Source organism: Carcharodon carcharias, chromosome 1 (assembly GCF_017639515.1).
Source record: "Carcharodon carcharias isolate sCarCar2 chromosome 1, sCarCar2.pri, whole genome shotgun sequence".
In the NCBI taxonomy this organism is placed as follows: domain Eukaryota; kingdom Metazoa; phylum Chordata; class Chondrichthyes; order Lamniformes; family Lamnidae; genus Carcharodon; species Carcharodon carcharias.
This window is the reverse complement of record NC_054467.1, coordinates 100,083,741-100,101,261: the sequence shown is the minus strand read 5'-3', so window position 1 is coordinate 100,101,261 and position 17,521 is coordinate 100,083,741. Positions and strand designations below refer to the sequence as shown.

Genomic DNA, 17,521 nt, shown 5'->3' with positions numbered 1-17,521 from the left:
TAACTATTACTGCAAAACAGTTGGAACCATCCGAAGTTTACAATTTAAATCATGCTTTCGGATGGTTCCTATTGCAGGACAATTGCCCATAGGATTTTTGAATTTCCCGGGAAATTGCTGTGCAATCCTTGCGTGGGGACTTCGGGGGTGGGGGGGTTGGTTCTACAGCCTATCTTTGGGGTACCCCCCGGTAACGACACCACGGAGCTCAGAAGTTATGGCCCAACGTATTACTTCATGCCATGCATATATTCCCAAAGCAATACAGAAAAGACTTCCTTGAAGCTTCAAATTTAAAGGCACTGCAATGTGCAGAACTAAACCCACATAGAACAGGCAGATTCCACATTCAAGTGTTGACTGGATAACCTTAGCTCAGCTGGAAGCATGTGAGCTATAATTGGTCTTGATACTCCTGACTTAGTGAAGTGAAAGAAGAAATCATTCTGTACTTGATCGCTGTTCAGTGACCCTTGCTGGAATGTGCATGGTGGAGGATTGGATTGGACTTTGCTGTGAGGCACTTGATGGATGAATACTATGTCACCACTCACTATACAGAAAATTATTACTATCAACTTGATGACTGTTTTGACCCTCCTACAGACTGCCTCTTCCTCGTAGCCTCTATCCTCCCCCAGTAGTCAGTCTGTCCCTTGCAGCCGCTTATTCTTCAACCTCCTGTCAGACAGCCTCTCCGTCTCCTTTTTCCCCTTGGCCCTCCCAGTAGGCAGCCTCTCCCTTGCAGCCTCTTCTCTCCTCACCCCTGGCAGACTTACCGCTCCAGTGTTCAGACCTCAGTCTGAAAGTCGCCACTCACCTTCCCATTGCTCATTGCTCCTCCAATCACAGACTGTTGTGCTCCTGCAAATGTGGGAGAGAAACAACCTGCGATTGGAGGAGCAGCTCCTTTTTAGAATCTGTCACTTCCACGTACCTATATTTTGAATACTCGCCCACAGGTTAGGTATAAACCCTTGGTGGGCCGGACTCTAGCCCATGGACCATATATTGGACAACCCTGGTCTAACATTTCCTGGTAAATATCCAGGTTAAGTCGTGTGTATCAGGCCCAAGTCTTTGCCTCAGGGTCGGAGACATTCGCAATGGGTCCCAGCCAGCAGGGAATCAGCCCATTGGCAGGTTAAACGTCCTGGGTGATTCCCACCTACATCTAGCCTAAAGATTTCCACAGGGTCCTGATGTGCACCTCACAAGGTACATCCCACCTCCGACAATCCAGAGACTAGAAGATTTGGGCCGCAGTATTTATCCACGTCGCCATTATATCTATTGTTTTGTTTTTTATGTGCAATCATTAGATTAGTGTAAATGAAGTGGGTAGCACAGCACAGATATTCTAGTTAGATTAGATATTTATAATATACAGCCTTCGAATTGGCTCCAATCTGAAGTGCATTCCACGGGTGGCTGATTTAGAGCAAGAAATTCACCAAATTTCCATTCACAAACAGAGTCCTGATTTAGGCAGAGATGAGGTTTGTTCCAACTGTTGATTGTCAATGTAAATGAAGCTTAACAGTGCTTGAAAGCTAACAATTCTAAGTGAGGTAAAAAGTATTCATGTGACATCCCTGCATCCTCGAAATTACTGCAGCTATCCAATTCAATTCATTGTACAGGCATAGTAGCCAACTTATGTTAAATGGACAAGATATATTATGTTCTACTAGCAATTAGGGAATGCTACACAAGCCAAAACAATTCCAGCAAATCTTTTTCAAATTATGGAGTTAAGGTTGGTTGGATTTTATCTTTATTGAATATATAATTTGAACATTTCCTTTTTGAAAAATTGCCCTGTCTCTGCAGACTGTTTGTGTGCAGTTTCAGCATCATAAACCGACTCAGAACTCTTTTTCAAAAAGGTTTCATTTTTGATACTAAACAGAAGTTAATAATGGTTTCCATTTATCTCAGGAAATTAATACCATAATAGTTACCATTGAAGACCAGAGTGCATTATGTATGTTTTACAGGAGTCTGCAATATGCAGATAGGCATGTAGGGTTAATTAATTTTCTTGAATGCTGCAACAATGGGCAGAAATTTCCCCCTATTGGGGGAGTTGTGTGGGAGTGGGCGTGAATTTGATCGACGCCGGGGCCGCGTCACCATTTTACGTGGGCAGGCCAATTAAGGCTCGCCCAGTGTGACGCACGTCCAGAAGCACTTAGCGCTCCCTGTGTGACGGGGTGGGGGGGGGGCGTGGGGAGGGGTTGGGTGTGTGTAATTCCCTGAGTCGGAGCCTGTGCTCTTTCGAGCGCAGAAATCTCCCTGAGGCACAGAGATGGGAAATGTTTGAAAATTTTTAATTTAATTAATAAATCCTTCATGAATCCTCATCCTGGCCGTGGATGAGGTTTCATGAAAAATGTGAAGGCCGCCTGGGCTCTTCGCCTGCCCACCAATCTTAAGGTTGGACGGGCAGCATTCTTAACTACTTTAATTACTTTCTTAATGGCCTTAATAGGCATTTGACAGTTCGGCGGGTGTGCAGCCAACTCTCGCCGAACTGAAAATCTAAATGACGCGCAGTGATGTTGGGATGCCCTCCCAGCGTCACCATGTGTCGGCGAGCGGGCCCCGCCCTCCACTCGTCACCCCGAAAATTCTTCCCATTTTTGTGTTGAAGATCTGGAAACCATCAATTTGTCTTTCAAAACAAAAACAGAATTACCTGGAAAAACTCAGCAGGTCTGGCAACATCGGCAGAGAAGAAAAGAGTTGACGTTTCGAGTCCTAATGACCCTTCGACAGAACTTGAGTACTCAAGTTCTGTCGAAGGGTCAGTTCTGTCGAAGGGTCATGAGGACTCGAAACGTCAACTCTTTTCTTCTCTGCCGATGCTGCCAGACCTGCTGAGTTTTTCCAAGTAATTCTGTTTTTGTTTTGGATTTCCAGCATCCGCAGTTTTTTTTGTTTTTAATTTGTCTTTCATGTTTGTGCACTAATATAGCATTGCAATGAAACCAAAGTTTAAACAAATGGGCCATGAGTTCAATGGGTGGCTTATTAGCATGACTGAAATCATTAGTGCAGGCTAAAACAATGTTAGCCACACTCTGGGAGTGTTATCATTAATGATGATCAACACTCATGGTACATTAGCATGGATTGGGATGATTCACTCTGACAACTCCCCTACCTCAATTGTGCTGTGAGGTTGTAGGTGAGCATTAATTATTTTTACATGGAAGTGAGGGTGGAGTAAGGAGTTAGAAAATGCAAGGACAAGCCTTCGCTTGGCTATTCTAGTCTGGGGCTATTCTAGTCTGGGTGAAGCCTGCTCCCTGTACTTTTGGCCAGATGTCGTGTACAAGACCAAAGCATGGCAGGGATGAAATGGTATCACAAACCATTGGTGTGACAGCCAAAACTTTAAACTCAGTTGACTTTAACCACTTTTTCATGTATTTATATTTTATATTTTTAAAGGCAAATTAGGTAAACACACAAAATAGGAACAGCTTTCTGCAGCAGCAAGTTAATGCCTTGGAAGCAAAAGTGGAATACTTATATTTAATCCAAATAAAAGAAGTTGAATGTTTATGAAATCTGTGTATGTTTATTTATTTGTTCACTGTGTAGCCATTACTTTGACTGAAAATATGAACGAGTAATGTGCAGATCATCCTTTCCTTGTTCGACGATGCTCAGGACTTCCTTCTTGTGATGTGGTCATAAATGACCACTTGAACATAAAGATTTGTTTCAATTAAGCTTCGTGTGGTATTATCCCCAGGAGAGACCTGCCAAAAGAAAACTCAAGTTAAAAGTAAATGCTATGAGTGAGGATGTTATTTTGAAGTTTAACTTGTCTTTCCTTTGACTTACACATCCTTTTCAAAATGCTCATTTAACCCTCTTTAAAGCTTTCAGGAAGGGATCAGAAGTTGTGTTGAAACACCCTTAGTTTTTCCAACTCTTTGGAGAAAACTCTGTTCTCTGTCAAAGCTATCACTGGTTCTTTTAGCCCTGTCCCCAACCTGGAAGAACAGCAAGCTTCTAGAAATATTTACTGAGTAGATTCAAAACCTAGCGGGATAGAACATTGCTCTAACATTGGTCATCAAAAAAGACAACATCTTGTCCTTCCAACAACTAACATTCAAATTCCATTATGTCTTGACTTGTTTCAATATGTGCAAACCATCATTTTGTCCTGGACCCAGTTCCAAAATGCAAACTTCATTATCGCTGTTTCTTTCCCCTATCACTTTATGTCCTCAACCCACAAAGAAATGCATAAAAACACTGTTCCTCTGAACAGAGTGTTTACCTCATGTTAACAGACAGCACAGAATGCCAGAAGGAGGCACGAAAAGAGACCTGGTTAACCAGATAACAGGAAGGCTTGATGGAACTTTGGAGACAAACTGTCACAATGACCACACAAAATAAAATTTGGAGGGTCAACTTAAATCGATGCACAATAGAGACCACACTGTTTTTGTGATGCACAGGTTTCAGAGAATTCACTCCCCACTGACTAATAAGCATTGGCGAGTCTACAGACTGTTATGCATGGAACCAACTACTGAATAAAATTCAAAAGAAAATATTCCTTATGCAAGATTATTGGTCTGAATTTTTTGGTTGTCGGGTGTGTGCGATCGGTGGGCCAGGGAGCGGACAGGAAATGGGCTACCACCAGGATTGGCCCCCAGCTGCAATTTCATGCTGGCTGGCCAATTAACGGCCAGCCAGTGTGAAACACACGCTGAAATGCTCAGCGCTGCCAGGGTTGGGGCAGGAAGAGGACGGATGCTGATGTAACCAAGACTGCTGGTGAGCATTTCTAGTGAGAAGGCAGACAGCTGCCTCAGGGAGCTGCAGACCCCCAAAGACTAAAGGACGACAAAAATGCTGCAAATTAAGTCCAGGCAGCACAATAAAGCACCTGAAAGAATACCTCATAAAAAACCAGTACCCAGGCATCTCTTTTTATTTCACTTCCCCATGGAGATTTCATCCTGCCCTCGATCGAGGTTTGAGCAAAAATGTGAATGCCACCTGGGAGAATGGCCTGTCCGCCAACCGTAAATGTGGACGCGCCATGTGAAATCACTGTTGATTGCATTGTTAATGGGCTTAATTGCCCGCTTAATTGTCAGCGGGCACGCTTCCGACTGTCGTGTGCGCCTGCTGAGCGAAATATCGCACGAGTGCGCGATGACATTGGGATGCTCGCCTGATGTCATCTTGCGCTACTTCATGTCTGTTGGGGTCGAGGGGTACCCGCCTGCTGGATGTAAAATTCTGGCCATTGTCTCTTCCATTTATTTTGCTGATCCTATGGAGGCAATTTTTCTAGTTAACCTCATCCACCTGCAATGCCTATTAAAAAATGTCTCTTTGGCTGCCCATGATTTTCCATCTTGTGTGGATTTTCACATGTCATTCAGGCTAGCGATAAATATAACTTCTATCAGCAGGTAAGGATGAGGTTAAAAAAGCTGGGGCAGACTTGATGGACTGAATGGTCTCTCTCAATGCTATTCTACGATCCTATAGTAAATTGGCAGCCTGTTTTATGCCTTACCCCATGTTCTTCTCCACTGAGGAAAATTTACTGTCATCTGTTTTTTGCCTGGTGATAACAGTTTAAATAACCTTCCCTACTCCCCCACTTGACCAGTGCCAGCAAAACACCCTGTATAACAACACTTTACTAGATGTACAATTGTGCCAACAGAGTCAGCGGGCTGTATTTTCCTGGCCCACTGAAGATGGTCTGAGAGGTGGGAGATGACAATATGGTGAGGGAAGGCACATGGAGGGGAACCTGATGTCTTCCTGCCACCATGCCATATTGCCAGGGATGGGAAATATGGTGGCGCGGTTGGGCAACCAATTGAGCCCCCTAACCAGCAAATTAAGGACCACTTATTGTTCCTGTGGGCATTTTGTATGCATTTGGAGAGCCTTCTGCCACGTTGGGAGACCTCCAGGTGGAGGCTCTCCTTTATGTAGATTTCATGTTCCATGGCAATGGTTGCTCCTGCTAGCCATGGTGCTGGTGAGGCTATTGAGCTGCCAGCCCTCTGATTGGGCTGATAGCGCTTGGGGCAGGCCGCCATCCATAACTGAATGGAAGTCCAGACAGCAGCCAATTAAGAGGCTGCCACTGGCAATATGTTGCACCAGGGTCCTGCCACTAGCCAAAGCAGGGTCAGCTCCCATTTTTGGCCCTGGTGGCGGGAATTCACTGTTACTGCCAAACTCAGTCCAGTGTATCGGCACGCTTGCAAGTGGCTGTGAATCTAATTGACATTGCAAGGTAATGCACTCTTTGTGAGCTGTAAGGGACTTAATTTAAAGAAGTTTGGGTAGCGATAAATCTGTTATTACTGGGCAGGTCAACAGCCAAAACTGACTGGTGTAAATTTACCATCCTGGGCTTCATTTTAGGGCCTCCCCATCAGTGGGGAGGCATATAAAATATGTCAGGTAGCTAGCCACCGGCTTTCTTGCCGTGCCCCACTCGGTTCCCATAATACCAAGGCTGGGTCAAGCATCCACTAGGCTGCCCACCCTTAGGCTTATTGAAATCCTTAAGTAGCCAATTGTTGCCCACTTAAGGCCGTCAATCTGCCTCCACTGCATAAAACGCTGGGCAGTGGCAGAGAGGTGAGAGTGAAAACTTTTTTTAACACAACTGGTTAAAAGGTGGAGAGAAAGGGTGGGTATGTCCTTTTGGTGGGGGGGTGGGGTTCCCTGTGTACATCGGGAACTGCCCCCAAGATGGTTCCCCGTCCCTTTGTACCTCCCTGCCTGGCCACTATAATCCACCTCCCCACCCTATCGCCACCCCCTTCCCTAGGATGCCGGACCCTTCCTGCCCTAAACGCCTGGAACTTACTTACTCCAGGATCTATCCCTCTTCACTTTGGACACGCTTGCAGTCCTGGCAGCACCCACAACTGAGTTCTGGTGCTACTGGGGCTGCTAGACCTGCCAGCCAAACAGGGCATGTTATGGCTGCGGGGTGGCGTGGTTTAAAGTTGGTTGGTTCAACATTTCTTCCGTGGGCTGAGCAGTATGTCCCCCTCGTAAAATTCAGCCTCCCATTTCAAAGGTGTTTCCAAGGACATTGTCATGTTTTTTTTTCATTCAAGGGATGTGGGTGTCACTGGCTGGGCCATTTATTGCCCATCCCTAATTGCCCTTGTTCAGAGGGCATTTGAGAGTCAACCACATTGTTGTGGGTCTGGAGTCACAAGTAGGCCAGATCAGGTAAGGACAGCAGATTTCCTTCCCTAAAGGGCATTAGTGACCCAGATGGGTTTTTACAACAATCAGCAGAGACTTTTAATTCCAGATTTTTATTGACTGTAAATTCCACCATCTGTCATGGCAGGTTTCAAACCCAGGTCCCCAGAGCATTACCCTGGGTCACTGGATTACCAGTCCAGATACAATGGCAATGTAGCTGTTTTCCACTGGATGCCAAAATACATGTTAATAATCTACCATAAATATGTTAGATTTTGTTGGATTCCAGCTGTGTCAAATCTTGGGGCAGAATTTTCCCATTGGCGTGCAGGGAAGGGCCCCGCTTGTCCGCGCGTAAAATGACGCTTGGTGATGTTGGGCGAGCGTCCCAATGTCACCGTGCACCATCGCTATATTTCATTGGGTGGGCGTCCGATGCACGCCCGCCATTAATTAATGGGCCACTTAAGGCCCTTGACTCACCAATTGATGGCAATTTTTCAGCGTCTGTGCAATTTTCGGGTCGGCACATGAGTGCAACGGTCAGGCGGGTAGGGCACATTTGTATAAACCTCATTCATGGGCTCAGTGGGGTCGTGATTGTGCATTGTCAAATATTAATTTTTCAAAGTTATTGAAACTTGCCTGTGTGATCTGCAGTACTTCAAAACACATACCAGCTGTTTTGTCTGGACTATTAACCTTCAGGTCAGCACTCTGCAGTGAGGAATCTCTTTTGGGCCTGCAGGTTTCAGGAAGCCTTCCCTTAGCCTGGGAATGGGAGCTGAACTGTCCACTGGAGGCACCTCCTCTGAGCAGGAAGGGAGGGCTAGAAGGGGGAGAAGGCCAGGAGTGCACATTCAGCCTCCAGGGGAGCCACCTTTGAGAGGACAGGTGCAGGCATAAAGGGCGCAGGGTCAAGAGGTGGACCAAGGTGGAAGGGGCCGCTGAAGATGCAACTATCCTGCTGCCAGGGTTTGCAGGCAGCAAAGCAGCTACCTCAATATGTCTGAGATGCAGTGCCAAAGGAGGCTCCATCACTCAAGCGAGACAGTCAAATGATTGGGCCTGAGATCTCCGCTAACTGTTTGGGTGGACACCCCATGCCAGTGGCTCTGAAGGTCACAGCTGCCCTCAACTTTTATGCCTCTGGCTCCTTCCAGGGATCGGTGGGTGATCTTTGTGGTGTCTCCCAATCAGCTGTCCACACTTGTGTCAAGCAAGTTACAGATGCTCTGTTGAGCCATGCATTGACCTTCACCCACTTCCGTTGGGACCAAGCAAGCCAGACACAGCGAGCCAGAGGCTTCATGGCCATTGCTGGCATCCCCTGCGTCCAGGGTACAATTGACAGCACACATTTGGCCATCAAGGCATCAGCAGGTAAGCACGGTGCCTTTGTCAACAGGAAGGGCTTCCACTCCATGAATGTGCAGATAGTGTATGATCACAGGATGCAGATTTTACAAGTCTGTGCAAAGTACCCAGGCAGCTCCCATGACGCCTACATCCTCAGGCACTCCCAGGTGCCGGGGCTCTTCAGTGCTCTGGCTCGGCTTGATGGATGGCTGTTGGGTGACAAGGGCTATCCCCTCAGAAGGTGGCTCATGACGTCTCTCCGCCATCCAAGAACAGAAGCTGAGCAGTGGTACAATAGGAGCCATGCCTCCACAAGAGTGGAAAAAACCATCAGTCTTCTCAAAATGCGCTTCTGATGCCTGGACCGCTCAGGGGGTGCACTCCAGTATCCCCCAGATCATGTCTCGGTGATAGTGGTTGCATACTGCGCTCTCCACAATCTTGCGCTGGAAAGGGGGGACGCAGTGGACAATAAAGATATTGACGCAGTGGCTGCTGCTGCACATAACGAGTCCTCCAGTGAGTCCAAGTATGAACACGCACAGGAAAATGCTGAAAATGCTAACCCGGGTATACTGCAGGGAGGCAGGGACACCCGGGAGGCTTCAACCCAATGAACCTTCAGATAGCACACCACAGATGGACCACCAGGACAAGCCTGGGCTGTAGGCTCCATACTCGACACCTGAGTGCAAAATTTGCCAGGTTAGGAACAGTAACTGTTAATAAAGCTGAATGTCCAACAAAGCAGTCAATACATTTTTGGAAAGCATCCACATGCGCAAGAAAAGAGGCCCCCTCAGCCAAGATGACATGTCTGAATTTAATATGTGAAGCAAACAAAGTTATGCAAAAAAAAGACAATAGTGTTACAAATCAAAACAAATCATAAAGACCTCATTGCGGGCCAACACAAAAGTACCAGTGAAAAACCCGTGGTGTGCCTTGGGTGCCTTCTGTTTTCATTTCTGGCTGCTATGTCTTGGTACTGCCCCATTGCTGGGAGTGGCATCTGAGACAGCCTGCTGACTCTGCTGTCCTGTTGGCCTTGATGAACTTGGCGGTCGTCCTCTGGCCCATGGAGCCAGTGCTGGTCCCGCCTGGGAGGGAGCTGCCAGTTCCATAGCAGGCATCTCCCCAGTCCTCGCAGCCTTGCCGAATGCTACAGTCACTGGGAGCGCGGCAGAGGAGCTGCCACCCTCATCTGGAGCACCCTGAGAGGTGCTGCAGACGCCAGGCAGCTGCTGAGCTGATGTGAGGTTGCTTCAAAACTCCCTGCTCACTGTGGATGGATGGGCACCGAGCTGGGAAACTTGATGCCCAGACCATTTCAGACACTGGCAATGACCAGCTGAGGTCAGTGTCGATGTGAGGGCTTGCTGGTCCGAGCGCATTCCCACGAAGCCCTGATGGGTCTCCTGGAGGAGCCTTTCCATAAGAGTCACCATGGTGGAAGCATAGTGCTCGGACATGTGGCTTATTGCTTCGGCGATCATCCGTGTAGACTCCTCCACCACGGAGTCCAAGCCAAGTATCGCCTCATGTATCTCCACCAGATGCTCCCACACACCCGGTCGCATTTCCTGCGTTTGTTGCGTCGTAGGCGACTCCAGAGGCACATCATCAGACACCGACTGAGCATGTGCCTGATCCCCAGCAGTCCTCCGACTGCTGGCGCCATGGGCACTCTCTGTCTCTGCCAGCTTCTCCAGTGACTGTGAAGTGCCCTCGCCACTGTGCCCCGGGACACTAGCTGATGTTCTAATTCCCACCGAGGTGCTAGTATCTGCGCTGGTGCCTGCCTGGCAGAGATGGTCTGACGCTGGTGAGACATCAGGACCCTCAGGTGTGAGAGGGGGCCTCTGCTGCTCCTGCTCCCGACACTGCTCTGCTGATGCTGAAAGGAAGAACGAGGACAGTGGATCAGTTAATGTGGAGACAAAGACAAAGTTCATCCCTGTCCCCCGGATCATTATGCGCTTATCCTTCCATAAGCATTGGTCAAGCCATGTTGAAAATTAAATCAATTAACATTCAGCACTGCAATGGCTGCTGGGAGAACAATGTTGACCTCACTGCTGGACATAAATACCTGGCCGTGGCACCCCAGCCTCACTGACACCAGTAGACCTGAGTGCATGGCCCCTCTCCAAATCCAGGGCCTCCTGCTCGAACCGGCTAAGAATGGTGATCTGTGCCTGGCCACTGCCAGTCCTCGCAAGCTCTGCCACGTTATGAGCATTCTTCTCCTGAAAATGGGAGGCAAGCATTGATTACTGCAAATTGCACATGGACTCGCTTTGCGCACAGCCCACCCCAACCAGAGTGGGACATATCAGGACTCCAGAACCTCCTCACCCCACTGCTGCCAAACACTCACACAAAGATGCTAGGCTTGTTCCCCACCCGCCCACCGCCCCTTGGACACATGCTGCCTACCTCACATCACCACACGGTATATCTTTCCATAGCAAGGAGCTGCTAGCTCGTGGAGAAGCAGATGGTTTGTTGCCACACCACCTTGAAGCTCCCCTCCCAGCATGTCATCACTCTGACTTGGACATGTCCTGCATGTCCTCAAACACAGTGCCTAGGTGCAGCTCCTCCAGGTTGCCCCAAGCCATTCATGTGGGACTCAGTGTAACACATGCTGTGGGGGCAAAACACATCTCATCACTCTCTCAGCATGGGCAATATTTGCTGGCCCACCCAGCAAAGGGCACATGCCATCAATGATTCAATGTAGTCACTACACTCTGACTTGGTGGGGAGGGAGTGGGGGCAGCAGAGGGGAGAGCCGACCTGTTGGGTTGAATGACCAATGCCAACATGGTACTCACCCTGCCAGAGCGCATCAAGACATTGAAGCGCTTGCAACACTGGATCCCAGGTGCGCCGCATCACGTCACGGGAGCTTGCCACCTCCGCCACCTCCTCCCAGGCACATTTCGTCATGTGGGGGGGCCTCCTCCTCCTATCCTGGGGAACCACCACCTCACAACGTGCTGCCACGTCCTCAAGGAGGGCAGCAAGGCACTCAACTGAGAAACGAGGGGCACACTGCCCCCCCACCCCACCAACCCTCTGGCCTGGCCTGCCCCAACGGCCTACCCTCCAGGCTTGCATGAATTTCATTGCCCCTCTGCACAGCCCTTTGCCCAACCATTGAGAGTAGCTTTTCCGAGGCTGCCAGGCCTTCCTTTATGCAGGTCGTTGGGTCGCCACTGGACCCAAAAGCCTGAGTGCACCCGCCGCCGCCTGCCCATTCCTGCTATGCACGGGAGTCATGAAGTATGCTGGGCGGACCTTAATTGGCCGGCTTGTGTAAAATGGCAGGGCAGACCCGATCGCGAGTGGCGATCAGGTCCACGCCTGCTCCTGGTCTGCATACCCCCCCGCCAACCAGAAAATTCAGCCCTTGGAATTCATTGGAAGGGGAGATTATTTGAATCTGAATGTTACCCAGTTGGAGATCTGTTTAGTTTTGTGTGTATGTAAAATGGTTGAGTATGGTTACAGAGGAAAATAGCCCTGGAAGAGAATATAATTCATGTCTATGTTCAGTAAATCCTAACTTCTGCTAAATGGAATATTCCACCTCACATAACCTAGTAGTAAATTGCTGGTCTCATAAGGATGATTGTTGTAGGAAATGGAAAAGAAAAGTTATATTGACGTGGTGAGCTTCTTTTGATGTTGAAGTTAAGGCACATCAGAGAAAAGAGTTTTATGGTTGCTATAAGTAGTAAATTAATTCAGAAAGGTTGTGTTTATGATTTTGTCCCACATAGAATGCAGAACAATTCCCCCCCATTCAAAAGCAAAGTACTGCAGATGCCGGAAATCTGAAATAAAAATAGAAAGTGTTAGAAAGATAGGAAGTGGGGAGGAGTGGCCATATTAAGGAGAAAATTGCAGTGCCAGAGAGAGAATACCTCAGAGGGGTCAAAGACAGAATCTGGCTAGAACTAAGGAACAGAAAAGGTACAATTACATTGCTCGGCGTAATCCATAGGCCCTCAAATAGTGGGGAAGATGTAGGGGAACAGATTTGTAAGGAAATTACAGAGAGGTGCAAAAATTATAGCGTAATTGTAATGGGAGACTTTAATTAGCTGCATATAAATTGGGATTGTAGTAGCGTAAAGGGCAGAGAGGGCAAAAGTTCCTAGAATGTGTTCAGGGAAATTTTCTACAGCAGTGTGCTTCCAGTCCAATGAGAAAGGAGGCATTACTGGATTTGGTTTTTGGGAATGAGTTGGGCAAATGGATCACGTGTCAGTAGAACATTTAGGGGACTATAATCAATGTATCATAAGGTTTAGATTAGCTATGGAGAAGAAGAAGGAACAATCCAGAGTAAGAATAATTATCTGGGGGGAAGCAAACTTCAATGGGGGTAAGAATGGATCAGATCCAGATAAATTGAAATTAAAGGTTGGCAGGCAAGTCTGTAATTGAACAATGGGCTGCTTTTAAAGAAGAGATAGTTTGAGCACAGCCAGGGTATATTACCATGAAGGGGAAAGATAGGGAAAACAAACCCAGATCTCCCTGGATGACAAAAAGACAGAGATTAAGATGAGGAAGAAAAAGTGTGCTTATGACGGATATCAGGTGGATAACACAATTGAGAACCAGGCTGAATATAAAGGGTTCAGAGTGGAATTGAAAAAACAAATAACAGAAGCAAAAAAGAGTATAAAAAAAGACTGGCAGCTAACAGTCTATAGGCATATAAAAAATACAAGGCAAGTAAAAGGAGGAGAGGAGCTGATTAGGGACCAAAAAGGAGATTTACACATGGAGGTAGGGGGCATGATTGAGGTGTTAAATGAATACTTTGCTTCTGTCTTTACCAAGGAAGGTGATGCTGTACAGATTCCTGTAATATGTGCTCTTTAGATGTCTCAGTGATGAGATCTTGAGACTAGTATATTTAAACATGAACTATTTATTGTTACTCTTTAACTGTTTACAGATCCAAGGTATGGTAATACATTGCAGGCTGGCTGCAGACTGTTCTTTCTAGACTGTTCTCTCATGTGACCATGTGACTCAATACATCATACCATGGGTGTTGCTATTCTCTAGTCCCATATTAATCCTTGCTCTTTCAAGCACCTTTACATTACAATGGCACGCAGACACATCATACAACACAGATGATGGTGAAAGAAGCATTAGCTCAGACACTTGAAGGGTTTAAAATTGGATGTATTGGATAGGCTATACTTAAAGTTGATAAAGCATCCGCACCAGATGAGATGCATTCAAGGATACTAAGATGGCAAGAGTGGAAATTGCTGAGGCACTGGCCATAATGTTCCAGTTTTCCTTAGACTCATGGATGGCGCTAGAGGACTGGAGAATTGAAAATGTTCTATCCTTGTTCAAAGAAGGGTGTAAAGATAGCCTAACAGTTTAACCTCGGTGGTGGGGAAGCTTCTAGAAATGATAATTCAGCGCAAAATTAATAGTCCATTGGACAAATGCAGGTGAATTAAGGAAAGCCAGCATGTATTTGTTAAGGAAAAACAGAATTACCTGGAAAAACTCAGCAGGTCTGGCAGCATCGGCGCAGAAGAAAAGAGTTGACGTTTCGAGTCCTCATGACCCTTCAACAGAACAAGTTCTGTTGAAGGGTCATGAGGACTCGAAACGTCAACTCTTTTCTTCTCCGCCGATGCTGCCAGACCTGCTGAGTTTTTCCAGGTAATTCTGTTTTTGTTTTGGATTTCCAGCATCCGGAGTTTTTTGTTTTTATCTCTGTATTTGTTAAGGGTATATTGTGTTTAACTAACTTGCTTGAACTTTTTGATGAGGCAACAGAGAGGGTTAATGCTGTTGATCTGATGTCCATGGTCTTCCAAAACATGTTTTATAGAATGCCATATAACAGACTTGTGAGCAAAGTTAGAGCTCACGAAATAAAAGGAACAGTAGAAACATAGATATGAAATTGGTTGAGTGACAAGAAATAGAGAGTGGTGGTTAATGTTTGCTTTTTGGACTGGAGAAAAATTTCTAGTGGAGTTCCCCAGGGGTATTAGGACCCCTGATTTTCCTAATATATATTAATGACCTAGACCTAGATGGTACAAAACTTGGAAGTATTGTGAACTGTGAGGAGGATATTGTAGCACTTCAAAAGGACATTTAGCAGAATGAACAGACAAGTGGCAGATGAAATTTTATGCAGAGAAGTATGAAGTGATACACTTGATCGGAAGAACATAGAAAGACAATATAAAATAAAAGGTACAATTCGAAAGGGGATGCAGAAACAGAGGGACCTGGGTGTATATATGCATAATCAATGAAGGTAGCAGGACAGGCTGAGAGAATGGTTAAAAAAATATACGGCCTCCTGGGTTTTATCAGTAGGTGCATAGAGTAAAAAAAGCAAGGAAATGATATTAAACCTACATAAACCATTGGTTTGGCTCAACTGGAGTATTGTGTTCAGTCCTATGTGCTACATTTTAGGAAGGATGTGAAGGCATTAGAGAACATGCAGAAAAGATTCACAAGGATTGTTCCAAGGATGAGGAACTTCAGGTTCAGATAGATTGGAGAAGTTGGGACTGTTCTCCTTGGAAAATACAAGTTTGCGAGGCGATTTGATAGAGGTATTCAAAATCATGAGGGGTCTGGAGAGAATAGATAGGGAGAAGCTGTTCCTACTGGGGGAAGGGTTGAGAGCCAGATGGTACAGATTTAAAGTAATTGGCAAAAGGAAAAATAGTGACATGAAGAAAACCTTTTTCATGCAGCATGTGTTTAAGATCTGGAATGTGCTGTCTGAGAGTGTGGTGGAGGCAGGTGCAATTGAGGCATTCAAGAGAGAATTCGATTATTATCTGAAAAGGAAGAATGTGCAGGGCAATGGAAAGAAACTAAGGGTGTGGTTCTTGGTGAATTGTTCCATCAGAGAGCCAACACAGATACAATGAGCTGAATGACCACCTTCTGTGCTGTAATCTTTCTATGACTGTAAATACTCAGCAGATCAGGTAGCATCTGTGCAGAGAGAAGCAGACTCAATGGGCAGGATTTATGAAGGCTGTTGGGGGGTGAGATTGGAGATGGGTGGGCCTGGAAGTTCACATTGCTGACTGGAGTGTCAGTTTGCTGGCATCATTCCACCTCAGAGCTGTTTCTGAGAAGACTGGGTCGGGGCAGAAAGGTCACTCATTCGCAAGGAGTTGGTAGCCAATTGAAGTAATTAAAAGCAACAAAAACAAAGAATGCTGGAAAAACACAGCAGGTCTGACAGCATCTGTGGAGAAAAAGGCAGAGTTAATGTTTTGAGTCCGTTTGACTCTTCTTCAGAGCTGGTAATTAAGGGGCTTATTAAGGGCCCTCTCCTGCATGAAAAGGAATTTTCTCCACACTGAGGCCAAAAGACATTCAGTGAGAAGAAGCAGCCTCTAGACAGTAAATGGGGGGTACTGTTTTAACTATGAACTCCACCGCACCCAGTATGGTCTGTGGGTCACAGTTGCGGCTGCTGGCCATCATTGGAGGTGTTGCGTTTTTGTGTTTACAGCCAGGTTGTTTTCAAATCAAAACTTTTACCTGGTCTTTAGAGGGCATCACCATTGTGAGATTTACCCGCATCAGGAGGACCAGCTGTGTGGGGAGACTGTGAGGTAAATTCTGGCAGCCTCCCAGCGGGGTCATTACGGCCACTCCATAGCACATGGACACTGGCAGCAATGATGAACCATGGCTAAGGCACTGCCACAGGAATATGAACCCACCCGACAACACCCACCATTCCAACCCTGATCGCAAAAGCCTGCTTGCCAGACCTGGTTCCTCAACAGAATTTACCTCAAAGGCATCTGTGCATTGACACACCCTTTCCTTCATGCTTCAGGTTCAGCAGTGGCTACCATTAGCGGTAGCACTGCCAAGGTGCTAGCCATTTGATTAAGCCTCAATTAAACAGTGGGCCTGACAGGGGCCTGTTGATTGGCCAGTGATGGCAAAATGAAATTTCTGTTTGGGGCGGTGTCATGAAACAATTGTAATGCCTATAATGTTATTGGAAATTATTTTTTTAAATTAGAATTTAGTGGTGGCTATGTCTATGTGTGTGTATGTGTGTGTGTGTCTTAATTGGATTAAAGCCAGCTAGTTTGGGTGCTTCGATTTATAGAAAGAAGTAGGTTTGAAATGATAATTAGATAAACATGGGGAAGTTTAGAAACTTAGGTGTCAAGAGGGCAATTTGCATTTTTAAATAAACCATTCAAAAGAATGGGTGAAATCTTGTGCATAGCTAGAAGACGCCAAGCAATGTGTTTATTGTTTTTTCAGCTTACTAATAAAATTGGTGAAATGAAAGGATAATATTGTTAGGAGAGGTAAAATTAAAATCCTAGTAATACAATGGAAAATTTACATTCAAATGAAAAGCTAGGTATAAACAGAAAGGAATTTGTGTGTGCAAGTCAGAGGTATTTAATATCTAACCAGCCTGTAAGCCTACAACTGTGTCTGCAAAGGAACCAAATTGCAAGGAATCTCACTTTGAATTTGTAAGGTCAAACGTGCTTTGCCTGTTGGCTATTTAAATGGGTTACTGTTGCCTTGGTGAAGATTTACCTGGGAGTGCTTAATTTGGGGATTTGTTTAAAAGTTATTGTGATAGTAATTTGGAGACCTGTGTTGTTTGTTGTTAAACTAATAAGAATTTAATTTAGTTTTATATTAAAAAACCTCTTGAGGCTCCGTGGTCTTATTCCTGAATTCAGAGTTGCATCTCAAACATACCAATTGAAAATATAGGTTATGACAGATGTTCAAGTTTCCCTCTGGTATTCAAAAAACTCACCCTTTACCAGCTGCTGGACCATGACGTCAGGATCAAATGTGGGTCCCTGCACCATATTGGGAATACTCATCCACCAAC

At 46.0% G+C, this 17,521-nt stretch overlaps 1 protein-coding gene across 2 annotated transcripts in view; it reads right to left on the bottom strand.

The window, feature by feature from the left end:
* Window positions 1-3,677: 3,677 nt before the first annotated feature.
* Window positions 3,678-17,521, bottom strand: part of cfap299 (cilia and flagella associated protein 299) — a 988,831-nt gene continuing 974,987 nt past the window's right edge. For both annotated transcript variants that reach the window (XM_041199977.1, XM_041199987.1), the window contains one exon: window positions 3,678-3,773. In XM_041199977.1, coding sequence (XP_041055911.1) covers window positions 3,678-3,773 — 96 coding nt within the window. The remainder of the gene's footprint in view (window positions 3,774-17,521) is intronic.